The sequence below is a fragment of the Dermacentor albipictus genome, chromosome 2, assembly GCF_038994185.2.
Source record: "Dermacentor albipictus isolate Rhodes 1998 colony chromosome 2, USDA_Dalb.pri_finalv2, whole genome shotgun sequence".
Taxonomy (NCBI): domain Eukaryota; kingdom Metazoa; phylum Arthropoda; class Arachnida; order Ixodida; family Ixodidae; genus Dermacentor; species Dermacentor albipictus.
Window position 1 is genome coordinate 9,159,250 of NC_091822.1, and position 20,779 is coordinate 9,180,028.

The 20,779-nt window shown below is 46.2% G+C and overlaps 1 protein-coding gene and 1 long non-coding RNA gene across 2 annotated transcripts; both read right to left on the minus strand.

Annotated features, from left to right (window-relative positions):
• Positions 1-1,103: 1,103 nt before the first annotated feature.
• Positions 1,104-3,061, minus strand: Dip-C (dipeptidase C). The gene has a single exon (XM_065425306.2). The coding sequence runs from the start codon at positions 2,905-2,907 to the stop codon at positions 1,450-1,452; it is 1,458 nt and encodes a 485-aa protein (XP_065281378.2). The 5' UTR covers positions 2,908-3,061; the 3' UTR covers positions 1,104-1,449.
• Positions 3,062-10,513: 7,452 nt separating this feature from the next.
• LOC135896822 (uncharacterized) lies at positions 10,514-20,387 on the minus strand. The gene is made up of 2 exons (XR_010562819.2): positions 20,123-20,387; positions 10,514-19,285 (listed from the first exon to the last, which is right to left on the minus strand). It is a non-coding gene; the product is annotated as an uncharacterized lncRNA (long non-coding RNA).
• Between the last annotated feature and the right edge of the window lie 392 nt (positions 20,388-20,779).

Genomic DNA, 20,779 nt, shown 5'->3' on the forward strand with positions numbered 1-20,779 from the left:
CACCCGTATTTCGTTCTTGCGCTTTTCTGGCTTACCAAACGTCTTATCGTTGTAAGAGTGGTGTTTTTGGTGTTGTAGAACGGTAATTTACCTATGCAGAAGAAATCATTTTTCACTTTAGCGTCCCTTTAAGAAACTCCCGTAGACGGCGGCGCCAGATGTCCCTCTAGGTGTTGTAGTGAGAAACTCTATGACCACAGGTCGCGAGTTCGAATCTTTGTCACGGCGGCACTCAGGTGGGGGCGCAAGGTAGAAACGCGATAGTGTGCCGCACCTTTTTGTGCGCGTTAAGGAATACCGTGTGGTCAAAATCAATCTGGAGAACGGCGCCCATCGTACGTCGACAGTTGCGAAGCGCGGCATAGGTCGTTCATCATACCGCTCGACCGCGTGTACCGGTACGCCACACCGTGCCCACAGCAGGGCTGTGGACACGGTGTGGCGAACAGGGACAGGTAACACAGAGGTGGCGAACTAGGTAGCGCCGAGGCCAACGCGGAGCACTTCGAAGCAGCTTACGCACAGCTGCCACAGGCATTGCCAAGCCACGAACCATGCTCATTTCATAGGTGCTTTGTGAGAAATGCCCACAGCGACTGGTCAAGCGTCGGTGTGCAGCCAAGACGAAAATACGTCGACGACAGATTCGAAACAAGTGGATACTGCACGAATCCTTCCCACTTACAAGCACCAGTCGGAATTTCGCTTGTTCGACAACTCGCTAACAACTTCGAGCCATCTTCCTTTGAACGCTCCTTTACATTTCCTGCGCACTTTATTCGGTGTGGCCCGAGCGTCGGCCCGTCGCTTCGAATTGGCGCCTAAGCTGAAAATCGTGGAATGTTTCGAAACTCCGCGTGGTAAAATCAGTCGCCATGCCCTGCTGCACGGGGGGGCTCAGTGCAGTGCTCTCGTCGCTCTGTGGTGCATTATAAAGAGGCTAGCTTCTTAAAAGGCACAACTACAGTCATGCGCCACTCAGGATCCAGTGGAGAGGACCCACCTTTCTCGTGCGCAGTAGCTTTGAACCCGTAGCACATATGTGCACGGAACATCGCCAAATGCGTTTTGTTACAAAATATCACGCAATCAGCATACCATCAGCAATATTTTTAAAAGATTTATTAAACAATATTCTTACTTTCCATCCATAAGAAGTACGCCCAACAGAGGCTGATAATACTTTTTTTGCGCAATTACAAAAGTGTACATTACAACGGAACTTAAAACATCCCAAGTACTTGTAAGAAAACAGCAAAGTGAGCAAAATTGCGCCTTATAGTAATCTCAGTACGACGTTCGTGATGACGTGCTGAATAAAGAACAAAAGCTGCAGGCCAAGCCAAGGCATTCTAACCGACTATGAATACAGCAGTGCGGTCAACAACCAGTGCACACGTTGCAACACTGCACTGTGCAGGCATGCAGCTGCCGTCGGCCACGCAGTAGTCAGCGACGGCCTTCGGCCATGAGCGCCTCGATCTCTTCGACGGTGCGAGGCACCTGCGTGAGCATCTCGTGGCCGTCGGCCGTGATGAGTACGTCGTCCTCGATGCGAACGCCGCCGAAGTTGCGGAACCGCTGCAGCACGTCCGGCACCAGGAACACGGACAGCTTGGGCGACCGCAGGGCTTCGTCCAGGAGCGTGTCGATGAAGTAGCAGCCAGGTTCGACGGTGAGCACCATACCTTGCTGCAGCGTGCGCGCCGTCCGCAGGGAGCGCAGTCCGGGCTCCGTGGGCCGCGGAGGGTCGGCGCTCAGGTAGCCTCCCACGTCGTGGACGTCCAGTCCCATGAAGTGGCCGAGGCCGTGCGGCATGAAGGTGGCGCCAAGTCGGGCCTCCATCATGGCGTCCACGTCGCCCCTCAGCACGCCCATGGAGCGCAGCGCCTCCAGCATACGCCGCTCGGCGAGCCGGTGCATGTCGGGCCACGAAACACCGGGCCGGATCGCGTCCAGAACGGCCCGGCTGGCCGCCAGCACGGCTTCGTACACACCTCGCTGGTCGGCCGTGAACCGTCCGTTGGCCGGGAACGAGCAGGTGATGTCCGACGTGTAGCAGTAGTACTCGCAGCCCATATCGAAGAGGCACATGTCGCCGTCCGCGACGGGCGAGTCGTTTGGTGCTCCTGCGTGGCCGTAGTGCAGCACAGCGCCATTGGAACCGCTGCAGCAGATGCAGGTGTACGACACGTGCCTCGCGCCGCCGTCACCGTAGCACTTCTGCATGAACAGAGCCTCGAGCTGATACTCGTACATGCCTGGTCGAATGCGGCGCATCACCTCCTTGTGCGCCTCGCTGCTCACGCGGTTCGCGTACCGCAGGACCTCCATCTCGAGCGGAGTCTTAAAAACGCGAAGCTCGGCCATCGCTTCGAAGAGCGGTCCGGCGTCTACCTTGAAGCCCTCCATGTTGGGAAACTTGGCCTCAGCGGAGATCTTGCCGCTGTCGCTGTTGCGGCCATGCAGCGTGAGCAGCGTGCGGGCCCCTTTCAACCGCAGGTTGTCGCCCACCGCGTCGTTGTAGAATACCTCGTCGACGCCATAGCGCGCGCGCACGTCCTCGACAGTCGGCAGGCGGCCCATCCAGACCGCGTAGCTGGCCGGCAGCCGCGGCATAAACAAGTAGGACCGCCCCTGAGCCACGTCCACAGCGCCCAGGTAATCTGGCTCCTCGACGCCGAACGCCCAGTGAAAGTAGGACTCCTGACGAAATACCGGCTCCCGGTCGGAACAGTACGTGGTCGTCGACTCACCGCCTTGCAGGACCACGAAAGAACCATCCGTGTTGCTGAGGGTATTTCGCAGCTTCTCGCACAGTCTTCGACGGTTCAACGCGTGTAAATCGCGCGGAATTCCAAGCGTGTGCGCTCCGCGAGTGAAGCTCACTCCGCTGCTCGACGGCATTGTTGAAGAGAGTGGGATAAAGTGATAGCCCAACGCAAACCGCGCCACAAACCTGCGGACGACGCACGACAGAATGCAACTGGAGAAATTTAGGGGGCGGTTCCTGCCCGACCCCCGCAAAATAACACAACGAGAGCAGTAGCACACGGCACTATATAGAGAAGGGAAACTGTACCTTCCACAGTGCAACAGAAATAAGAGCAGCGCTGGCGTTGTGAACTAAAGTATGCGACCGAGAGATGGCGCTCGCAAAATCAACCAGCGTGGGTGGCGGCAATGGAAAAGAAACCTGCCATGAGTAACTACTTAAGAAGAAAAACGAAATCAGGGAGGAAACCATTTGTGGTAACTCAAAGGGAAGCTCATTACTTTTCGAAGCGAGATCGGGATGCGTTAGAACACGCACCTATAAAGCGAGATATAAGACGGAAGAAGCATGTGCTTGCTGCAGTAAAGCTAGGGAAACGACGGAGCATATTTTATTAGAATGTGAAGACGTCTACCCAGTGGTCGATTTAGGTACCACTGGCCTCCTTGAAGCCCTTGGGTTCAGCAGGAGCAGTGGTAAAGCAAACAGGTCCGCAAAAGACATTAGTAAGAGGCGATTGGAGGATTGGTGAAAGTAGGGAAACGACAAAAGACGGAGACATGCAAAAGCACACTTCGCAATAGGGGATCAGAAAATTTGGACGTGGTAGTTCATTGTGTGTGTGTTTTTTTTTTCACTGGTTAACCTAGGTAGGATATCAAGCAGCATAGTAGCAAGAGCTTGGTGGCGCAACCCACCACCCCGTTCCAAAGGGGACGCTCATAACATCCATCCATTTATCCAGTGTGAAATTGTCTTGCGAATTGTGTTGTGAAGTTTTTTTTTTTATTATTCTTTAACCTATAGGTAGGACCACGACCTACTGGAACTCCAGACCTGCACAGATATCCGGCTTCTATGGAAGCAGCTTGCGCCCACTTTCGTTCAACCAACGGCCGTAGGTGGCGCTTTTATAACCTGTTCGTCTGCTCGGCGAACCTGTTCGGCGTTGTAATTAGTGCGGCATCTGTTGTGTTGTGACAAACTGCTTGTCTAGTTGATGATTTTTGCTAACACAGTGACAGTGATGTCACAAGGCTTTGATCGGTCACTTGGCTCCAAAAGTTGACTGCCCGAACCTAAAAAATGTCGGAGCGTGTAGTCCGCTGCCCTCTAAAATAGCGTTAAATAGCCGCTCCTATTGCCTTTTTCAAGCAGATTATTATAAATCACATTGTGTATAGAGTTCGCAAAGTACACAACAGTTTTATTCTACACATTGTAAAATTCGCTTCTGAGCTCTTTAGAAACTTGAAACCACCGTAATGTTCGACGACAGAACGATTTCCACTCATTTTAACTCTTAAAAGTTGTCCGTGAATGCGTCGCGAGTTCAAAAAGTGAATTACACACACAGCTTCACTGCCTACGTATCTTAAGCACCACCGTTATGCTGTCGCCGTACCACGCAGAAAAGCTAGCTTTACAGTTTGAAAAGAGTCCCGTGAGACGATTTAAGGCTTGCAGTGCAGCACGTTTTATAGCACTGGGATCGCTTTATATTTTGTAAGCTTTCTACTGAGCTAGGCAACCAACGACAATAAAAACAAGGTATGCTCACCTTTCCTTGAAACAGAATCGATCAACCTATTGCACATATCGGGCGGAGGACTTATACTCGTGAATACTTTTACTGTATACTTTTACCAGGTCATCTGCCTTTCATTACGGCACACAGCAGTAAATTCTCATGTCATCTACGACACTAGGCTATCTGTAAACAACTAAAAAAACTAGATTATCCTATGAATATTTTTAGTCTATTATGGAGGCTAGGAAAGGGAAATTTATGCCGTCGATCTAGCATTGCAGCTGCCACCTATGCTCGTTCTTTACATTTCTTGCACCGCTCCTCCTCTTGTAGTTTCACTATTCAAACGCAAAGCATTCGCAAATATGTTTTCTTTTGTATATTTGTGAATTTATACATTTACCACCAGTCCAAGAGCTTTGTGCCTGCCGAAATGGCAAGACAAACGCTGAACAGATCGCAGAAGCAGACGACAGCGAACAGGTTATAACTAGCGCCACTCCGCTCGTACGTTCTTTCCCTAGCGGCGAAAGGGGCAAACTAGACCAGGCGTGCTGGAGGAGGGAGATCTGTGCAGGTCTGGAGTTCAGTAGGTCGTGGGTAGGACATCAGACAGTATAATGGCAAGAGCTTGGTGGCGCATACCACCGCCCCGTTGCAAAGGGGACGCTCATAGCATCCATCCATCTAACCAGTGTTGGCAAAAGCATAGAGTTTCCTACAAAAATTTTGTTGGAAACTCTATGGGCAAAAGGGCGAAGAGTGCCGGGATGCCGGGATTATAATATTTGGGGTTTTACGTGCCAAAACTACTTTGATTATGAGGCACGTCGTAGTGGAGGACTCCGGAAATTTTGACCACCTGGGGTTCTTTAACGTGCACCTAAATCAAAGCACAGGGGTGTTTTCGCATTTCGCCCCCATCGAAATGCGGCCGCCGTGGCCCGGATTTGATACCGCGACCTCGTGCTCAGCAGCCCAACACCATAGCCACTGAGCAACCACGGCGGGCGGATGCCAGGATCATGGCCAGGATAATGAAACATAGGGCATTCTGGGGGTACAACAGGTATGAGGTGCTGAGGGGTACTTGGAAGGGAGTAATGGTGCCGGGGCTTACTTTCGTGAATGTAGTCCTGTGCTTAAGGGCAGAAGTTCAAAGAGCTGTTGGAAGTTTAGTACTATAGGAGCCCACGGGAAAACCACAAACGAACGAAGCAGTACAGGGGGATATGGGCTGGGCATCGTTCGAAGCACGGGAAGCTCAGACAGTGGCGTAGCTAGGTCGTCTGGCACCCGGGGCCCTTAGGTCGTCTGTCCCCCACTACGGGTGTAGTCGAGGAAGCCGAGGATATCGACGATTTCCGGGTATCTTCAGACATATATGACACCCCCCCCTTTGCTACGCCACAGAGCTTACAGTAAAATCCTATACGAAAAACGCCTGAGGAAATTGAATGATAACAGGTGGGCAGCTAAGGTGTTTAAATACCTATACAGAACGAGCGTTGACTCACAATGGCGGAAAAGAACTGGGAAGCTAACCAGTACGAGGACGGAGAAAGAGCATTAAACGTCAGGTTAAAAACGCGGAAGGTAAAATATGTATAAATTCAATGGAAAAGAAGTATTGAACTATATCGATACTGGAAACAGTAGATAAGGAAGGAAGCGTTATATAATAACTCGAGAGGCTGTGCCCTACTCTTTGAAGCTACGTCAGGATGTCTTAGAATGCGGAGCCATAAAAAAAAATTTAATGAAGAAGAGACACGTATACTGTGTGTGGTAAATCTGTAGAAACAATAGAACACCTCATACTAAAATGTGATGGCATCCATCCCGATGTCGATGGGGGCACAGTCACGCTTCTTGAGATCCTAGGGTTCAGAGATAACTATAGTCACGTAAATAAATATGCGGTGGAAATTACCAAAAGCAATCGGAGGTTTGGTGGCTCAAAGGCAGAGAGGTGACATAATGTTAAAAGTGTAGGAAGACGTATTTAAAGAAAATGGCGAATTTGAATAACTTACAACACAGCCAAACAAAAATAAAAAACTGAGCATGGTGGCAACTGCCATCACCCCGTTTCAAGGGGATGCTTCTACCTTCCATTCAATCATTACGTAGTAAGCAATTGGCCGCTACGGTAGCGGTTGGTGGGGTTCGTTGCGCTGTTCGCTCGTTGGTTTTGGGCATTTTGCTACCGCTTTCGGAGCGGTGTTCCCGTGTGCGATACTCTAAAATGACTACCGATACCTTTATTATGATGCCACATGACCGAGAAGCCTCAACTGACAAAAAAAAAAAACACGTCAGACAAGTAAGCTTACATTGTTTGTTGTTAATCGGCACTGAAGTAGCACGTGTCCACAATTTGCGTACACGTCAGGTGGAGCTAATGCTGTCAATCACTGTGTTTACAATGTACGTAAAGACATGTAGTAATCTATTTAACGGAATTAAAAACTGAAATCGAGCGAAGTTTTCTCATCGTGTTTGGCGTGCCGCTAAAGCAAGGAGCGCTATAGTGTTCCGCTACACTCGTACTTGTGTTTCGTACAGTGCTGTTTGAAGTGTTTCATACTATACGTATACTGTCTGCCTTCGACAATTTCAGCTAGATTAAGAAAAGAAGAAACATAAGTGCTTGGCAAAGATGTACTGTCAGTAACGTAAGCTCGAGCTGCAACACATTGTTTTCATAACACATTGGCGATAGGCGCGAAGTGTAGAAGGGAAAAAAAAAACGTTACGCTAACTTTTAGACCACATATTGTGGGTTTATATTGCACATTTAGTGTTCAGGTGCAGCAGTAAAGGCTTTGACACAAGTGGAGTACTCGTAGGAAGGCGAGGAACGTTATGAAGACGACAGTGGTTACAAGGACCTCTGCAAATATTGTGTGTAAACAAGGACACTAAATGAACATAAGTATGCCAAACGAATGCTCACGGATCCTTGTAAAATGCAATTTAGGTTTGATGTTGGAAAAACATCTCGATTTGCGTGTTCAAACAATGCAAAAAGGGTACAAGGCGATGAACACTTAAGTTGAGTAACAGAGGTCAGCAAGGGAAGCCTCAGCCTGTAGCCAGCGTTTCAACAATCAAACATATTTGTGAGGGCCGTGACGAAGTTCCCATGCTGAGGCTTCCCTTGCTCGTGCACTGTTGATTGGCTGACTGTTAAGCCAAACTTTGAGTATATCTCAAAATCTTTTCGTGAACAGACTGCCCTCAGGTATGTAATTTGTTGTTTGAAGGGAAAGAAAAATTGATTTTATTGGTTTGTCATGTTTGAGAAGTGTGGAGCAGGCCACTTGTGTGAAGTTGCCTGTTCTAGCCATCTCTTACGGTGCAGGGCTAGCCTAGTTACTGATTTCATGCAAACTGTACATGAGCCTTTTGTAGTTAACAAATGAAAAATGCAACATCCACATCTAATTCTAATCCTATCACTTTCCCACCTTAACAATGTTCCCTTAGATTTCGTCATGTCCTATTGATATATATTGGTGTACACATTACAAATAATTTAAATTGGACCAATATGGAGTGTGTCATTAACAATGCCATTCACTTGCTCGGGTACTTACAGTGCAACTTTTCCTTTACAAGACGCTAATACGCTCAAAACTTGAATGTGCATCTGCAATATGGGATCCCAGTCGCGTTAGTCTTATTACTTCACTTGAACTAGTAGAGAATAACTCTGCTCGTTTCATTCTTTCTAATTATAACTGTACTGTGAGTACAACCTTACTGAAAGTACCTAGCACTTATTACCCTAGCTAATCGCCGCAGTCGCCATGTTTTGCTGTTTCATAAAATTTTCCGTCATACCACACTTCACGACGACTTCATACCGCGGCCTCAAGTACATTTCAAACTGCATCGATCATCGCAGTAACGCAGGGATTGATTCTTGCTACACAAAGTCTTTCTTTCAATCTTTCATCCCCTGTACATATCAGGAATGGAACCACCTTCCCTCCAGTATCGTAGGCATCACTGGTAACAAACTTTTTTTTGCAAAACATTAGCTAACATTGTATAATTGTAACACTTGTTGTTGTGCCATGTTTGCTTCAGAGTGTCAACATGCTTTGGGTGCTGCAGCCTTTGTCATGCAAGAATACTGCCTTTTGCTGCAGCACCTGAGACAGCTGTATGTCTCAAACAACAAATGAAATGAAAGAGAATCATTGTTTTACCAGAACTCGCTGCTCCTGTTTGTTTGGTTTTCTCTACTGCTTTGCACCCACTCCCCTCTTTATTGGCATACGGCCCTGAGCGCACTTTAATTAAAAAATATAATATTAAATTGAAGAGTGACTGCCAGAGTTTTAGCCAACATGAAGCATCATTTCCTCAACATTGCACTGAGCGGTCTTGAAGGCTTTAAAATTCTTTGCAGTTTCATGTAACAAATTAAGGCTATGAGGGAGCATGTGACACATGGTGCTAATGCCCGTCAATCTGATTTGCAAATAGCAGATGACAGAGTTTGTGCATTGCCAAGTAGCAGCTTGCTACATGACGAGAAAAAAAACAAGTTGGGACTCAACTTGCTGCTTCTCCCATTGTCATGAAGCGCCCTTAAAATCAGGTAAGCTTCTATGTCAAATTTTAGCATTCCCGCTTGGTACGATACAAAACTCTTCCTGACAGTGCTCATATGGTAAACTTGCAAACAGTTCATAGTGAGGCATGTAGTTTAAGAGGACCTCTTGTCATTTTGGTGACCGTTGAGCTTTTTATGGCTTGGCATAGGCAGCTTGCAGACCAATAATCTCTCTTTTGTCCTCCTTCCTGAAAAGAGAAATCGTGAAGCCATGACAAACATGCAAGCAAGGAATGGTGAAACAAAAGTTTGCCTAGTTAATGAACAAATCACAGTTCTAGTTGAAGTGTTCAGAAACATAAATTGCGAGGATTCTGGCTCTGTGTTGACACATTCACTGTTGACTTGTGCATCCAGAGAAAATAGAGACAAAGCGGTGATCAAATATAAGCAGCATCTTGGAGGCTGGAGGCAAAAGAAGAAAGCCTCAATTCCTATTGTGGAAGCATGAGTGAGTTTGTGATTCATGTATGACTAAGAACAGTGCACAAAACGCTCCACGACAGAAAAGCACACACACACATCACCGTGTTGAGTGTGCATTTCTTTCAATGGTGTCGTGCAGGATTTCAATGGTGTCGTACCTCGATTAAATTTTTTGCCAGCTGCTAGTTAATAAACATAGTAACTTCATTATGTGTCACATGATATTAATCGAACTGTATCATCGGAAGTACACTTGCACTAATGTGCTGTGAAATTATCGCTGTGTATCATTCATGCAGACACAGCCAAAACTATTTATTTCTTATACTATACTCCTTGTTAGGAATTTTAGCAACGTGGCAAAATAACAAGAGCCTTGTTTAAATTGCCTTTGAAGAGCAATAATTTATAATTTTCCACTTTGACAAAAAAAATTGACTAGAGCAATCTGTTTTACCCACCTCACACCTGAAGAAGTTGAAGTTGTGAAGCAGTGTTTTTTTACTCACTGGTGCACACACCCAGAGGCTGCAAGGTTAATCCGCTTTCTTGGATAGTTTCCAGACAGACTGTGCTCGGTTCCAGCAAGGAGTTTTCACGCTAGCCAGTACATTTTTTAGCAACCCATCGTTACTCGGCCAGACGCGGCAGATCACTGACAACGGAAGCCGTGTAGGTACCCATTACGCCAGTGAAACGCCGCAGCTGATAAAATTCACCGTCTTTAAACACATTCGCCTTGTGACGGCTATCGAATGTCGGGTGCACAGACTAGCTGAGATATTACTGTTGTCTAAAATAAAAGAACCTGTATGATACTGCACAAAGGAAATGACAACCCCGTTCGCAAATATAGCCGCCGTACAATTTGAATAGATAAACGGCATGGACTGCAATTGATACCAGTGGGCTGCTGCTTATCACACGTCAGTGAAGTCTGAAAACCTTTATTCAAGTAATAAAACACAGGTTCTAATAATGTAGGTTTATTAAAAAGAATTGTCTGTTTATTTTGCAAAAACTTGCACATTAACTATGTTTGACGGTTACCATATGTACATTTATAGATCCAATATCGATCCAAGATTATAGATCCAATATAGATCCAGCCACGTTGAGTGCCCCTAGCAGAAAAAATGCAAATTGAAGAATGCGACCAAATTACAGTAGCTCTACTTGCACACTTATGCTGGAATGCGCCGCGGTTGATTTTTCGCCCTCTGTGGCGATCGCTGGAACTTGAGAGTGTGCGGGGCCTCTATAGCACAAAACACCTATATACGACTATAGCATAGAATAAAGAACCACTCATCTAGAGGGAAATCTGGCGCCACCGTCTATAGGAGTTTCTTAAGGAGTGCCATGCCGTCATGGGAATGATGGTATATGTGTCTGCGAGGCTCGTGTTGGCTGGTGTTGTGAGAGGCTTCGTCCAGAACGTAGATATGGCTACACAAATAATACGTTCTTAAAGTAAAGTCTTCATAAAATGTTTAAATTCGCATACATTACATCTTTACTCACCTACAATGCCTGACCAAGCGAAGAAAAGCACGAACAAATGACAAACTGTTTCAAAGCAAGCGTGGATCTTGTCGTCTGTTCTCCTAACTTAGCGGCCCGCTGATACTTCTTACGTATGCAATAATGCAATACATGCAATAACAAGTTTTCATAGTTAAACAAAACATGTTTTTGTGTATAATAATAAAGCTAAAACAGCTTTTTACGTGCTGTTTTAGTAGAAAATGAGTCATTGTGACATACGGAACGGTGCTTGCCAGGCGCGTCTTCAAGGTGTCCTGGCTCTTTGATAATGATGTAAATCCGAAGTCACAATATACCGACATTCCCATGCATACCACAGCGCAGCAGCGCCAGATTTCCCTCTAGGTAATATAGTGCGAAACTCTATGGAACCACATTAGAGAAGGGTAACTGTACCTTCCACAGTAGTACGAAAATAAAAAGCGTCAGCACATGGAACTTAGCGGGGGGCCTGACAGATGGCGCTACTTAAACAGAAAGTGGAAAATAGAAGCTCGCCTTGCTAGCTTTGTGGCATGCCTCGGCTGCCACGTTTTAATTACCAGGAGACTAAAGAGCCTCTACTGATGCCAGCCAATACAAACAAGCCACAAGTGAGTTAACAGGAGGTTGACTTTAGTGGCAGAAGAAAAGCAGTGCACCTTCTCGTACAAGTGCAGAAATAAAATTTGCATGTCGAGATGCACTGAAACCATTATCGCGAGCTCGTAAACTGCTCACTTTCATCATCGCACGTGGCGATCTGGTAATGAGCCACAATCAGCAGCACAAGCAAATTGTACAATGCCCCACCTGTTTGCATCGACAGTCGCCGTAATTGCATTGCGAAGCAATCGGGTGATGCAGGCCTCTGCTGCCGCAGCCAGCACAGCGAATTGGACTACCCGGCATTTTAGCGTTGCCTCCTTTCTGACCTGCACATTTCTTTTCTTTCAGGGGCCGCTAATGTGTGGCTCACACTTGGTGTCCCACTTTGTCTAAATATGGACAAGTCGCTTTCGTGGGCATCACCTTCATCAGCCACTTTTGCGGGCCTTTCCACCCATGTGGCTATCAACTTCATACACGTCGCACCATGTAAGCACGTATGCTGGTCTCTGTTCATGCCTAATTGTGGCCGATGAAGGCCTACAAGCATAATTTGCCCACAGCTGCAGCAGGAAAGGACATGACGGGGAGCACCAATTACTGTGCGTGTAAATTGGGAGTCTTAGTCGCTGTGTGGACTGCAGGAGCAGATGGTTACCTCGAGAGACTGTTGCACAATGCAGCTGACCAGGTCGCCACATCCAAGAAATATGACGCGGTGACCATGATCAAATGAGACTCGGCATTCAATCACTGCACAAGGTTCAGACTGCACTGTACATTGGCTAAGATCCACATGACAACAATGAGCATCCACGCACTGCGTGTCGCTTACAGCACTTTCAGCCATCTGACTTCAGGCTTAATGCTTGCCTTCGTCGCACATGGTGGTCTAGTAACGAGTGACAACCAGCAGTGCAAGCAGACTGGACATTGTGCCACCTGTTTGCATCAACAGTCGCCGTAACTTGCATTGCGAATCAATCAGGTGACGCAGGCATCCGCTGCCATAGCCAACACAGCGACATGAACTACCCGGCATTTTAGCATTACCTCCTCTCCAACCTTCTCGTTTCCTTTGGTGGCCGCTAATGCGTAGCTCGTACTTGGTGCTCCACCTGCTCTCAATATAGACATGGTCTGTTTCGTGGGAATCGTCACTTTGCAGCCACTTTTGCAGGCCTTTCCACCCATGTGGATATCAACTTTATACACTTCAGACAATGTAAGCACGTATGCTAGTCTCCATTCTCGCTAAATCACGGCCGAAGAAGGCCACAAGCACACTTTACCCACGGCTGCAGCAGGAAAGAATGAACAAAGAGCACTAATCACGGTACATGTAAACAGGGAGTCTATGTCACTGTGCGGACTACAGGAGCAGGTGCTTACCTCGAGAGGCTGTTGCCCAATGCAACCGACCTAGCCACCACACCCGAGAAATGTAATACGGCAACCAAGACCAAGTGGGACAGCATTGAAACAAGACACTGCAATCAAATCACTTCAGCATACCTCTAACATAACACTCAATCTATACAGTGACTCTACACACTATACAATGGCTATGATCCACAAGACAACAGTGAGCATACACGCACATGGGTCGCTTACGGCATATTCAACCGTTTGACTGCAGGCATAGTGCTTGCCTTCGTTGCACATGGCGGTCTGGTAACAAGCGACAACCAGCAGTGCAAGTAGATTTTCATTTCATTTCGTTTATTTATACTGTGTGATGTGTGGTGCGCGACATGGTGCGGTGATCGGGACGGACAGGAGCAGACGACAAGGAGTGCGCGCGCCGAGGCGGATTCCATGCTGGAAGAAGGAAAACAACGACGCCGAAGAGCGTCCGGCACGAGAACACGCGGCGCATGAAAAACAATAAAAAGAAAAGCAACCAATTAGAAAAGATCAGGGGGCGTCAGGCAGCCAATCCGAGAATGCCTAATCGGCCAGAGAGAAGAAAAAGCGTGGTGCAGTGGCAGAAGAGGGGAGACGCAGAGGGAGATGCAGGGGAGACGCCAGGAGAGTCCCAGGAAGCGACGGCAGGAGGAGGTCAACCACCGGAGCGGGCGTTGAAGACGGGCCGTCGGGTTCCGGACCCGAGCCACCAGGACTTCACCCGACTGGGGCCTCCTGCCAACCTGTTCCTGTGCGTCGCCCATCTACCTGAGCGTGCCGCCAGCTCCTCAAGGCCGGAGAGCTTCTGCGCTCGTGGGCAGCACGAGAACAGTCGGGCTACGGGCCGAGTTCTACGCCAGCTGCCCGGCCAGAACGCCGCCCCCGCCTGTCGTGCCGCCTGCTGCCCGAGGCTGGCGTTCGAGCTTCTGTGCCCGTGGGCAGGACAAGAGCAGTCGGGCTACGGGCCCGAGCTCTACACCCAGCTGCCCGGCCAGAACGCCGCCGCCGTCTGCTCGTGCCACCCAGCCGCCTGCTTTACCTCTCCAAGCCAGAGCTGGCCAGCCCCGGTCGCCCGGTCAACCAGCTAATACCACGACCTTTGGTGAGACCGGCGCCACTCCTTTCACCAGCTTGTCGCAGCGTCGCAGCTTCGAGGCTGTTATGTATCCCTGCCGTCGTGGCAAGCCCGGGCTTGCGCACTAGTTAACCTCATGCAAGCGCCGTGTGTGTTCCTTGCCGCAATGTCCGCTTGAGTATTTATGTTATGCATGCTTTCTCTTTCCATCTATTTACTTTATGCCTCTTTTTAGTTTGATCAAAAGTCTTTGTGCATGTGTGTTCGAAACGAACGGCTTTGTCCTCAATTGGTTTCTCGGAGGCTCCGCCTAAGAGAACCATCAGAACCTTTTGAGTACACGAACCTTTGCCCCCATATTAGGGTCATCACATACTGTCAGCCCTCTTAGGGGTATTGCAGGAGTGGAGAATAAAAACAACAAAAAGAAACATAGAATGCGACCGAGTTACAAGCTTTGACTCACAAAGGTTGTCTTGCAGTGGAAAATACATATGAAATACAACACACAAGGAAAAGTAATAAAGAAACCATTCACAGTTTGGCACCGCATCGTCATAGACGCAATAAGAGTCGCATATGTAAAAGTAAATGCATACATATTGGGCAATTCACTACATGTTATTACAAAAAATTGTGCTTTTAAGACTTTTCAAAAAGGCAGTTAAGGATATTGAGGTTACAAGAGAGTCGGGTAACAAATTCCATTCTCTTATCACCCTAGGAAAGAAACTGAACTTGAAGCAGTCATTGTGGGCGAGTGGAGGAGGAATGTACATACTATGATGATGCCTCGTTGACGCGATCATAGGAAGCTCAAAATAATCATCAGGTTTAATATCTACTTGATTATGAATAACTTCGAAGAGGAATTTTAATCTGTCGTATTTAGTTCTGAACTCAAGTGGTGTTAGATCAGCTAATTGACATAACTCTGTTGGAGAATTGATGCGACAATATTTATTAAATATAAACCTGGCAGCTACGATTCGGTCAAGTTTAGAACAGTTAGCTATGGTGTGTGGGACCCAAACAATTGTAGCATATTCAATAATTGGTCTAACGAGTTTTGTAAGCAAGACATTTAACTTCAGGGTTTGCCCGATTGAGGTTCCGCCTCAAAGACCACAGGGCTTTAAACGATTTGATGCCCACATTTTCTGTGTGTGTATTCCAGTGTAAATCTGATGTAAAAGTTAAAACCAAGTATTTGTGTTTTTCAACGTTCTTGAGTTTGTTGTGATCAATGTAGTATGAGTAACTAAGGGTATGCTTTTTGCGTGAAATAGACATAGAGACTGATTTTTGCGGGTTTAGAGCCATTTGCCAATCGCCACACCATTTTTTAATTTTCTGTAGATTTTAGTTAAGTTCTGCTTGGTCTTGTCTCGATTGAATTTTGTTATAAATGACACAGTCATCGGCTAACAAGCGCAACGGTACAGTGATGTCAGCAGGCATATCTTTAATAGGTAAATACCAGAAATAAGAGTGGTCCTAGTACCGTACCCTGAGGTACACCAGACTCTACAAGTGAGGGTACAGACTGGCAGTTTCCATTTGAACATACTGTTCTCTGCAATGAAGGTAAGACGTGAGCCATTTCTTGATTGCGGGATTTTTAAATATGGCGTCTATTTTGTGTAATAACTTAAGATGAGAAACTTTATCAACGCCTTTGCAAAGTCTAGGTACATTATGTCGGTTTGGCCACGCGAATTAATGGTTTGAGACAGGTCATGTACAATTTCTATAAGTTGAATTGTCGTGGAGAGTTTTCTTCTGAACCCATGTTGACGGCTGTATAATACCTTATGGCAATCCAGGTATATAATTAAATGTTTTGATACAATATGCTCCAGTAATTTTGAACATGCCCTGGTAAGGGAAATTGGCCGGTAGTTGCTAACATCTGCTGTTGCGCCGCCTTTGTGTAGGGGTATGATTTTGGCATGCTTCCAAGGACTGGGGAAACAGCCGGTAGTAATAGATGAGTGAAATATAATGGCAAGATATTTTGAAACCCACTCCGCATACCTGTATAAGAATTCATTGGGTATTTCATCTGGTCCCGGTGATTTCTATATATTTATGCTGAGGAGCAAGTTAAGAATTCCTTCTTCACTAATTAATATATCCTCTATTTGGACCCTATCGGAAGTATCTACAAAGTGCGAAGCCGTACCGTTATCTCGCGTAAGAAAAGACGAGAAAAAATCACTAAAGCTGTCAACCTGTTTGTCGTTTTTTTGGCTCGCATTCACGTGTGGTCGCTTACCCTTAAGATTAACATAGCACCAAAATTTTCCGGTGTCTTCTGCAAGAAATTTTTAAAGTGTGATGCTATAAAACCTGTCCTTGCTCTCCCGAACTAGTTGTTTTAACTGTTTACTTAGTTGTTGAATGGTTTCCTTATATTGTGAAGTGGGATTTTGCAAATGGGACTTTTCGATTCCTTTTAATATGTATAATTTCCCTCGTCATCCAAGGAGTTTTCTTCCTGACAATTTTGTGGCGTTTGAGGACAAAACGTTCGATGCACTGTCGTACAATGTTCGAAAAAGTGTTGCACAATAGGTCTGTACTGGCTCCGGAATGGTAATGCATTAAAAACTGGTCAAGGGACTGTTCTAAGAAGTCAAGTGCACCGACGTCATCAGCAGCTTGAAAATCTAGAATGAACTTCTTTGGATGAGTACTAGGTATGTCTGCAGTAACGTTTAAAGATAACATAACCATATTATGGTCGCATAGACCCTCTGCAACTTCACAGCAAACAAGAGAAGATATCAAGTCTGGTCATACAAAAATCAAATAAATAATAGAGGATGTTGTTCCGAATACTCGTGTGTAATCCGTTACAACCTAGGTTAGCTCGTAACAAAACGCAAGCTCTAGTAGCTGTTCACAACTGGCGACTTCTACGGGTCCAGGAAAATGGGACAGCCAATCAATCCCTGGTAAGGATCAGAATGTTATCACCTTGGTGCAGATTCCCATCTATGAAGTTCCTAAGTGGAAACACCGCATTTATGGGGCAACCGGGGGTGGGGGCGGGGGGGGGTACACATCACCTATGAAAACTGTACGACTGCCTAAGTTAGTTTTAATCCAGACTGCTTCAATATCACTCGCGATTGGCAGAATCGTGAATGAAATGTTGCTTTTAATCATAATGGCAACACCCCCACCGCTTCTCCCTCGATCTTTTCTTTGTACTATGTACCCAGAAGGTGTTATTTCCGCATCGCATATGTCCGTGTGTAACCATGTTTCTGTAATGACCATGATGTCTGGGTAATGTTCCAAAACAGCACATTCCAAAGCATCAGCCTTGTTCCCCAGCTTCTGGAATTTAAATTTACGATCTTCAAAGCAGGGGGTTCCGGGTGATAAGCTTATGCCGTAGGATTGGACAGTGTGTCACACCTGGTTGCATCAACAGTCGCCGTTGAAGATGAGCAACTCGCATTGCGAAGCAATCGGGTGACGCAGGCATCTGCTGCCGCAGCCAACACGGCGACATGGAGTACCCGGCATTTTAGCGTTACCTCTTTTCCAACCTGCACATTTATTTTTGTTCTTTCGCATGCCGCTAATGTGTAACTCGCACTTGGTGTCCCACATTCTCTCAATATGGGCATGGTCGGTTTTGTGGGCGTCACCATTTTGCAGCCACTTTTGCAGGCCTTTCCACCCATGTAGATATCAACTTCATATACTTTGAACCATGTAATCATGTATGATAGTCTTCGTTGACGCCAAATCATGGCCGAGGAAGGCCACAAGTGAAATTTGCACACGGCAGCAGCAGGAAAGGACAGAACGGAAAGCACCAGTCACGGTGTGTGTAAATTCGGAGTCTGTCACTGTGCCGACTGCAGGAGCAGGTGCTTGCCTCGAGATTGTTTCCCAGTGCAATTCACCAGGCTCCCACATACGCACAACGTAACACGGTGATGAGTACCAAGTCAGACAACAGCGAAACCAGATTCTGCAATCAATCACTTCAATGTAGCTTGCGCAAAAACACAGGCTGTCGAGCAAGAATAGCAATCCAGAATGAGACTAGGAATTAAATATGGGAATGAGAAAGCTTGCATTCAAGAAAGAAGCCACTGTACCTTGCAAGCACTGAAAGCCAAAAACATTAAGAAAAGTTAAGTGCTACATAGCGCACGGTGCAAAGGTTAATGCAAGACACATGCCAATGCCGCATCAGCTACTTCGGGGGAGGAATTGCACATGGCAACGTACACTATAAAATGCTGCTACAGATATGTTATGCTTCTGGACAGTGACTGGTATTAAGTATGAGCAAAGAATTGGTTGACCTTTAATGTTTTAATGAGGAAAAGGAATGATCTCTAACAATAATGTGGAATGGAAAAGCTTGCATTCGTTGAGAAAAACTTGAACTGGGCACAAATGGAATTCGACAAGGCCAGGAAGCTTATTAAGGAAGGGCAAGCTGACGGAACTCTTTTGGCCATCATCGTCTGTGCTTTTTGAGAGGTTGCAGGTACATCTGAAGACACAGAATTTTTTGTTGTTGAGGTACCTGGATGACTCGGCCAATAATGTGCGGGTGGAATGATGGTGGAGGCTCTTTTCACTCTAGACAGTCATCCGTAGACTTGACATTGCATCCAAATACTTCTGGAACGGCTTCTTTGTTCATGGTGTCAAGCCTTGCAAATTCGGCTCCAACCCCTTCCTGTTGGTGTACAAGGGGGCTCCTGTGATGACCAAGATGTGCTTGGTCATCACAGACTCTATTTGGGCAGAACTGTGACACATGAGATGCAGCTGAGATTATCCAAACTCCTGTAGTGTTTTCTTTTATGTTCGAACTAATTATGCTGCACTGTAAATATGAACAAATCTTCGTATCATCTGCTACAAACAAATGACATGCATCTCAAAACTAGCAAGCCAATACAGCATATATCAAGCACATTTGTTTCTGAGCCCGATGTTGTTGACCTTGTAGTAGCAGCCAATGTCCACACAATGACCTTGTTGTAGCAGGCAGCAGCTTCTCTATAGCATGTGTAGTATGGTGCCATCCTCATTGCTGCATGTCTGGAACAGAAATTTTGACTGCATCAGAAATTAAATAAGCACAATTTTGCAGTATCAAATACGAAAAGGTGTGGCATATACATTGTAGTGGTTTGTGACTACAGAACACATGCAAATTAGTACACTGTTTGTTCTAGGGTGCATGGTATGGTGCAGCATGGTAAATAAAAATTGCTACCCTCCATAAAATTGATGTCTTCCTAACTACAATGCATGTCAATAGCTGAAGTGTTATTAAGATCACAAATGAGAACCTTTGTGCACTCATTTATACACTAGAAGACATCACACTGCTGTTTTCACAAGCAAATGCATGAAAGCGATGAAGCTATTAGAAATTATGCATTCTTTTTCTGCATGGACGTGACGCACCGCTTCACTACTGCAAAACTAAATGTCTTTAGGTAAACCAGACTGAACAGCAAGAACATTTGGAACCAACAGTACGAAATATAGGTGAATTATCATGCGTGCAACTGTTTAATACATTAAATTCAGTACTTTAGCTTCAGTTTATCAAAGGGTTATTTGGTTCTGTGGACGAAAGAAGTTGCCTGCGGACTCGAAAAAAAATATATTGGTAAGGCAACTCAGTCAGACGTGGCTGTGGCTACAAGATGAAAAATGTGACGTGCGTTCCGGTATTGCTTTCTCTTTCATGAATGTGTGTATAATGATGGCCTCGCAAATAAAAGCTTTTTTTTTCGGAAACAGCAAACTGAGGGTCCTGACTGCCCAATGTAATGCAGCATCTAGTTCAATAACTTGTCTCCGTTTGTAAGTTAATGAGAAGAATATATTACATAGCAACTGCAGAAGCGATGTTAAATGGCTCACCGGTATTGCTGTCCCCAGTCGAATCAGGATCCGGCCCCCATTTCGATGCAGACGTGTTCCATATAGCTCACGACTGAAACCCAGCTTTCGGGCTTACACTCCAAGTTAAACAATGCTCAATTTCGAATCGCAATAAAGTGGTTTTAGTACAAAATAAGCAACCGATGTGCGAGCCTATAAATTTGAACCTGCCCTGCCTTTGAACATACCGGTAAAAATGGAAAAACTAACGAGACGGTCATTAGAGGAAACGCCAGTTCACGAAAAACTAACGAGACGGTCATTTGCGGAATCGCCAGCTGCGAGAGAGAAAATCTGGGGGCGTTTGCGCCCTAAGTTTCTCCCTTTGCCTAGGTACCACGGAGGAGAAGTTTCTTTGCTCGTTTTGTATGCGTTTGTCCCTAGGCGAGCCGGCATTCTGCCATGAAAGTTTGTAGGTTAAAATGCCGCCATTCCTACGACCCGGTCGTAGGAGTGGAAAGGGGGGGTAACCGTTATAGTGCCCTGGTCGTACGAACGGTTAGGGCCCGAAAGCGTTAGGTTCACCCAAATAGACGCTAAATAATGATTTGGCTTGGCTCCGTATATTATTTTTAAATAGGTGTCGCTAAAGTGATGGACGCGACGTGAGCTCCATTCTGCCCGTGCGGACTTCGG

Bases quoted from the DNA above. Each gene is read 5' to 3' on its own strand.
- Dip-C (XM_065425306.2), bottom strand. From the start codon at position 2,907: ATGCCGTCGAGCAGCGGAGTGAGCTTCACTCGCGGAGCGCACACGCTT.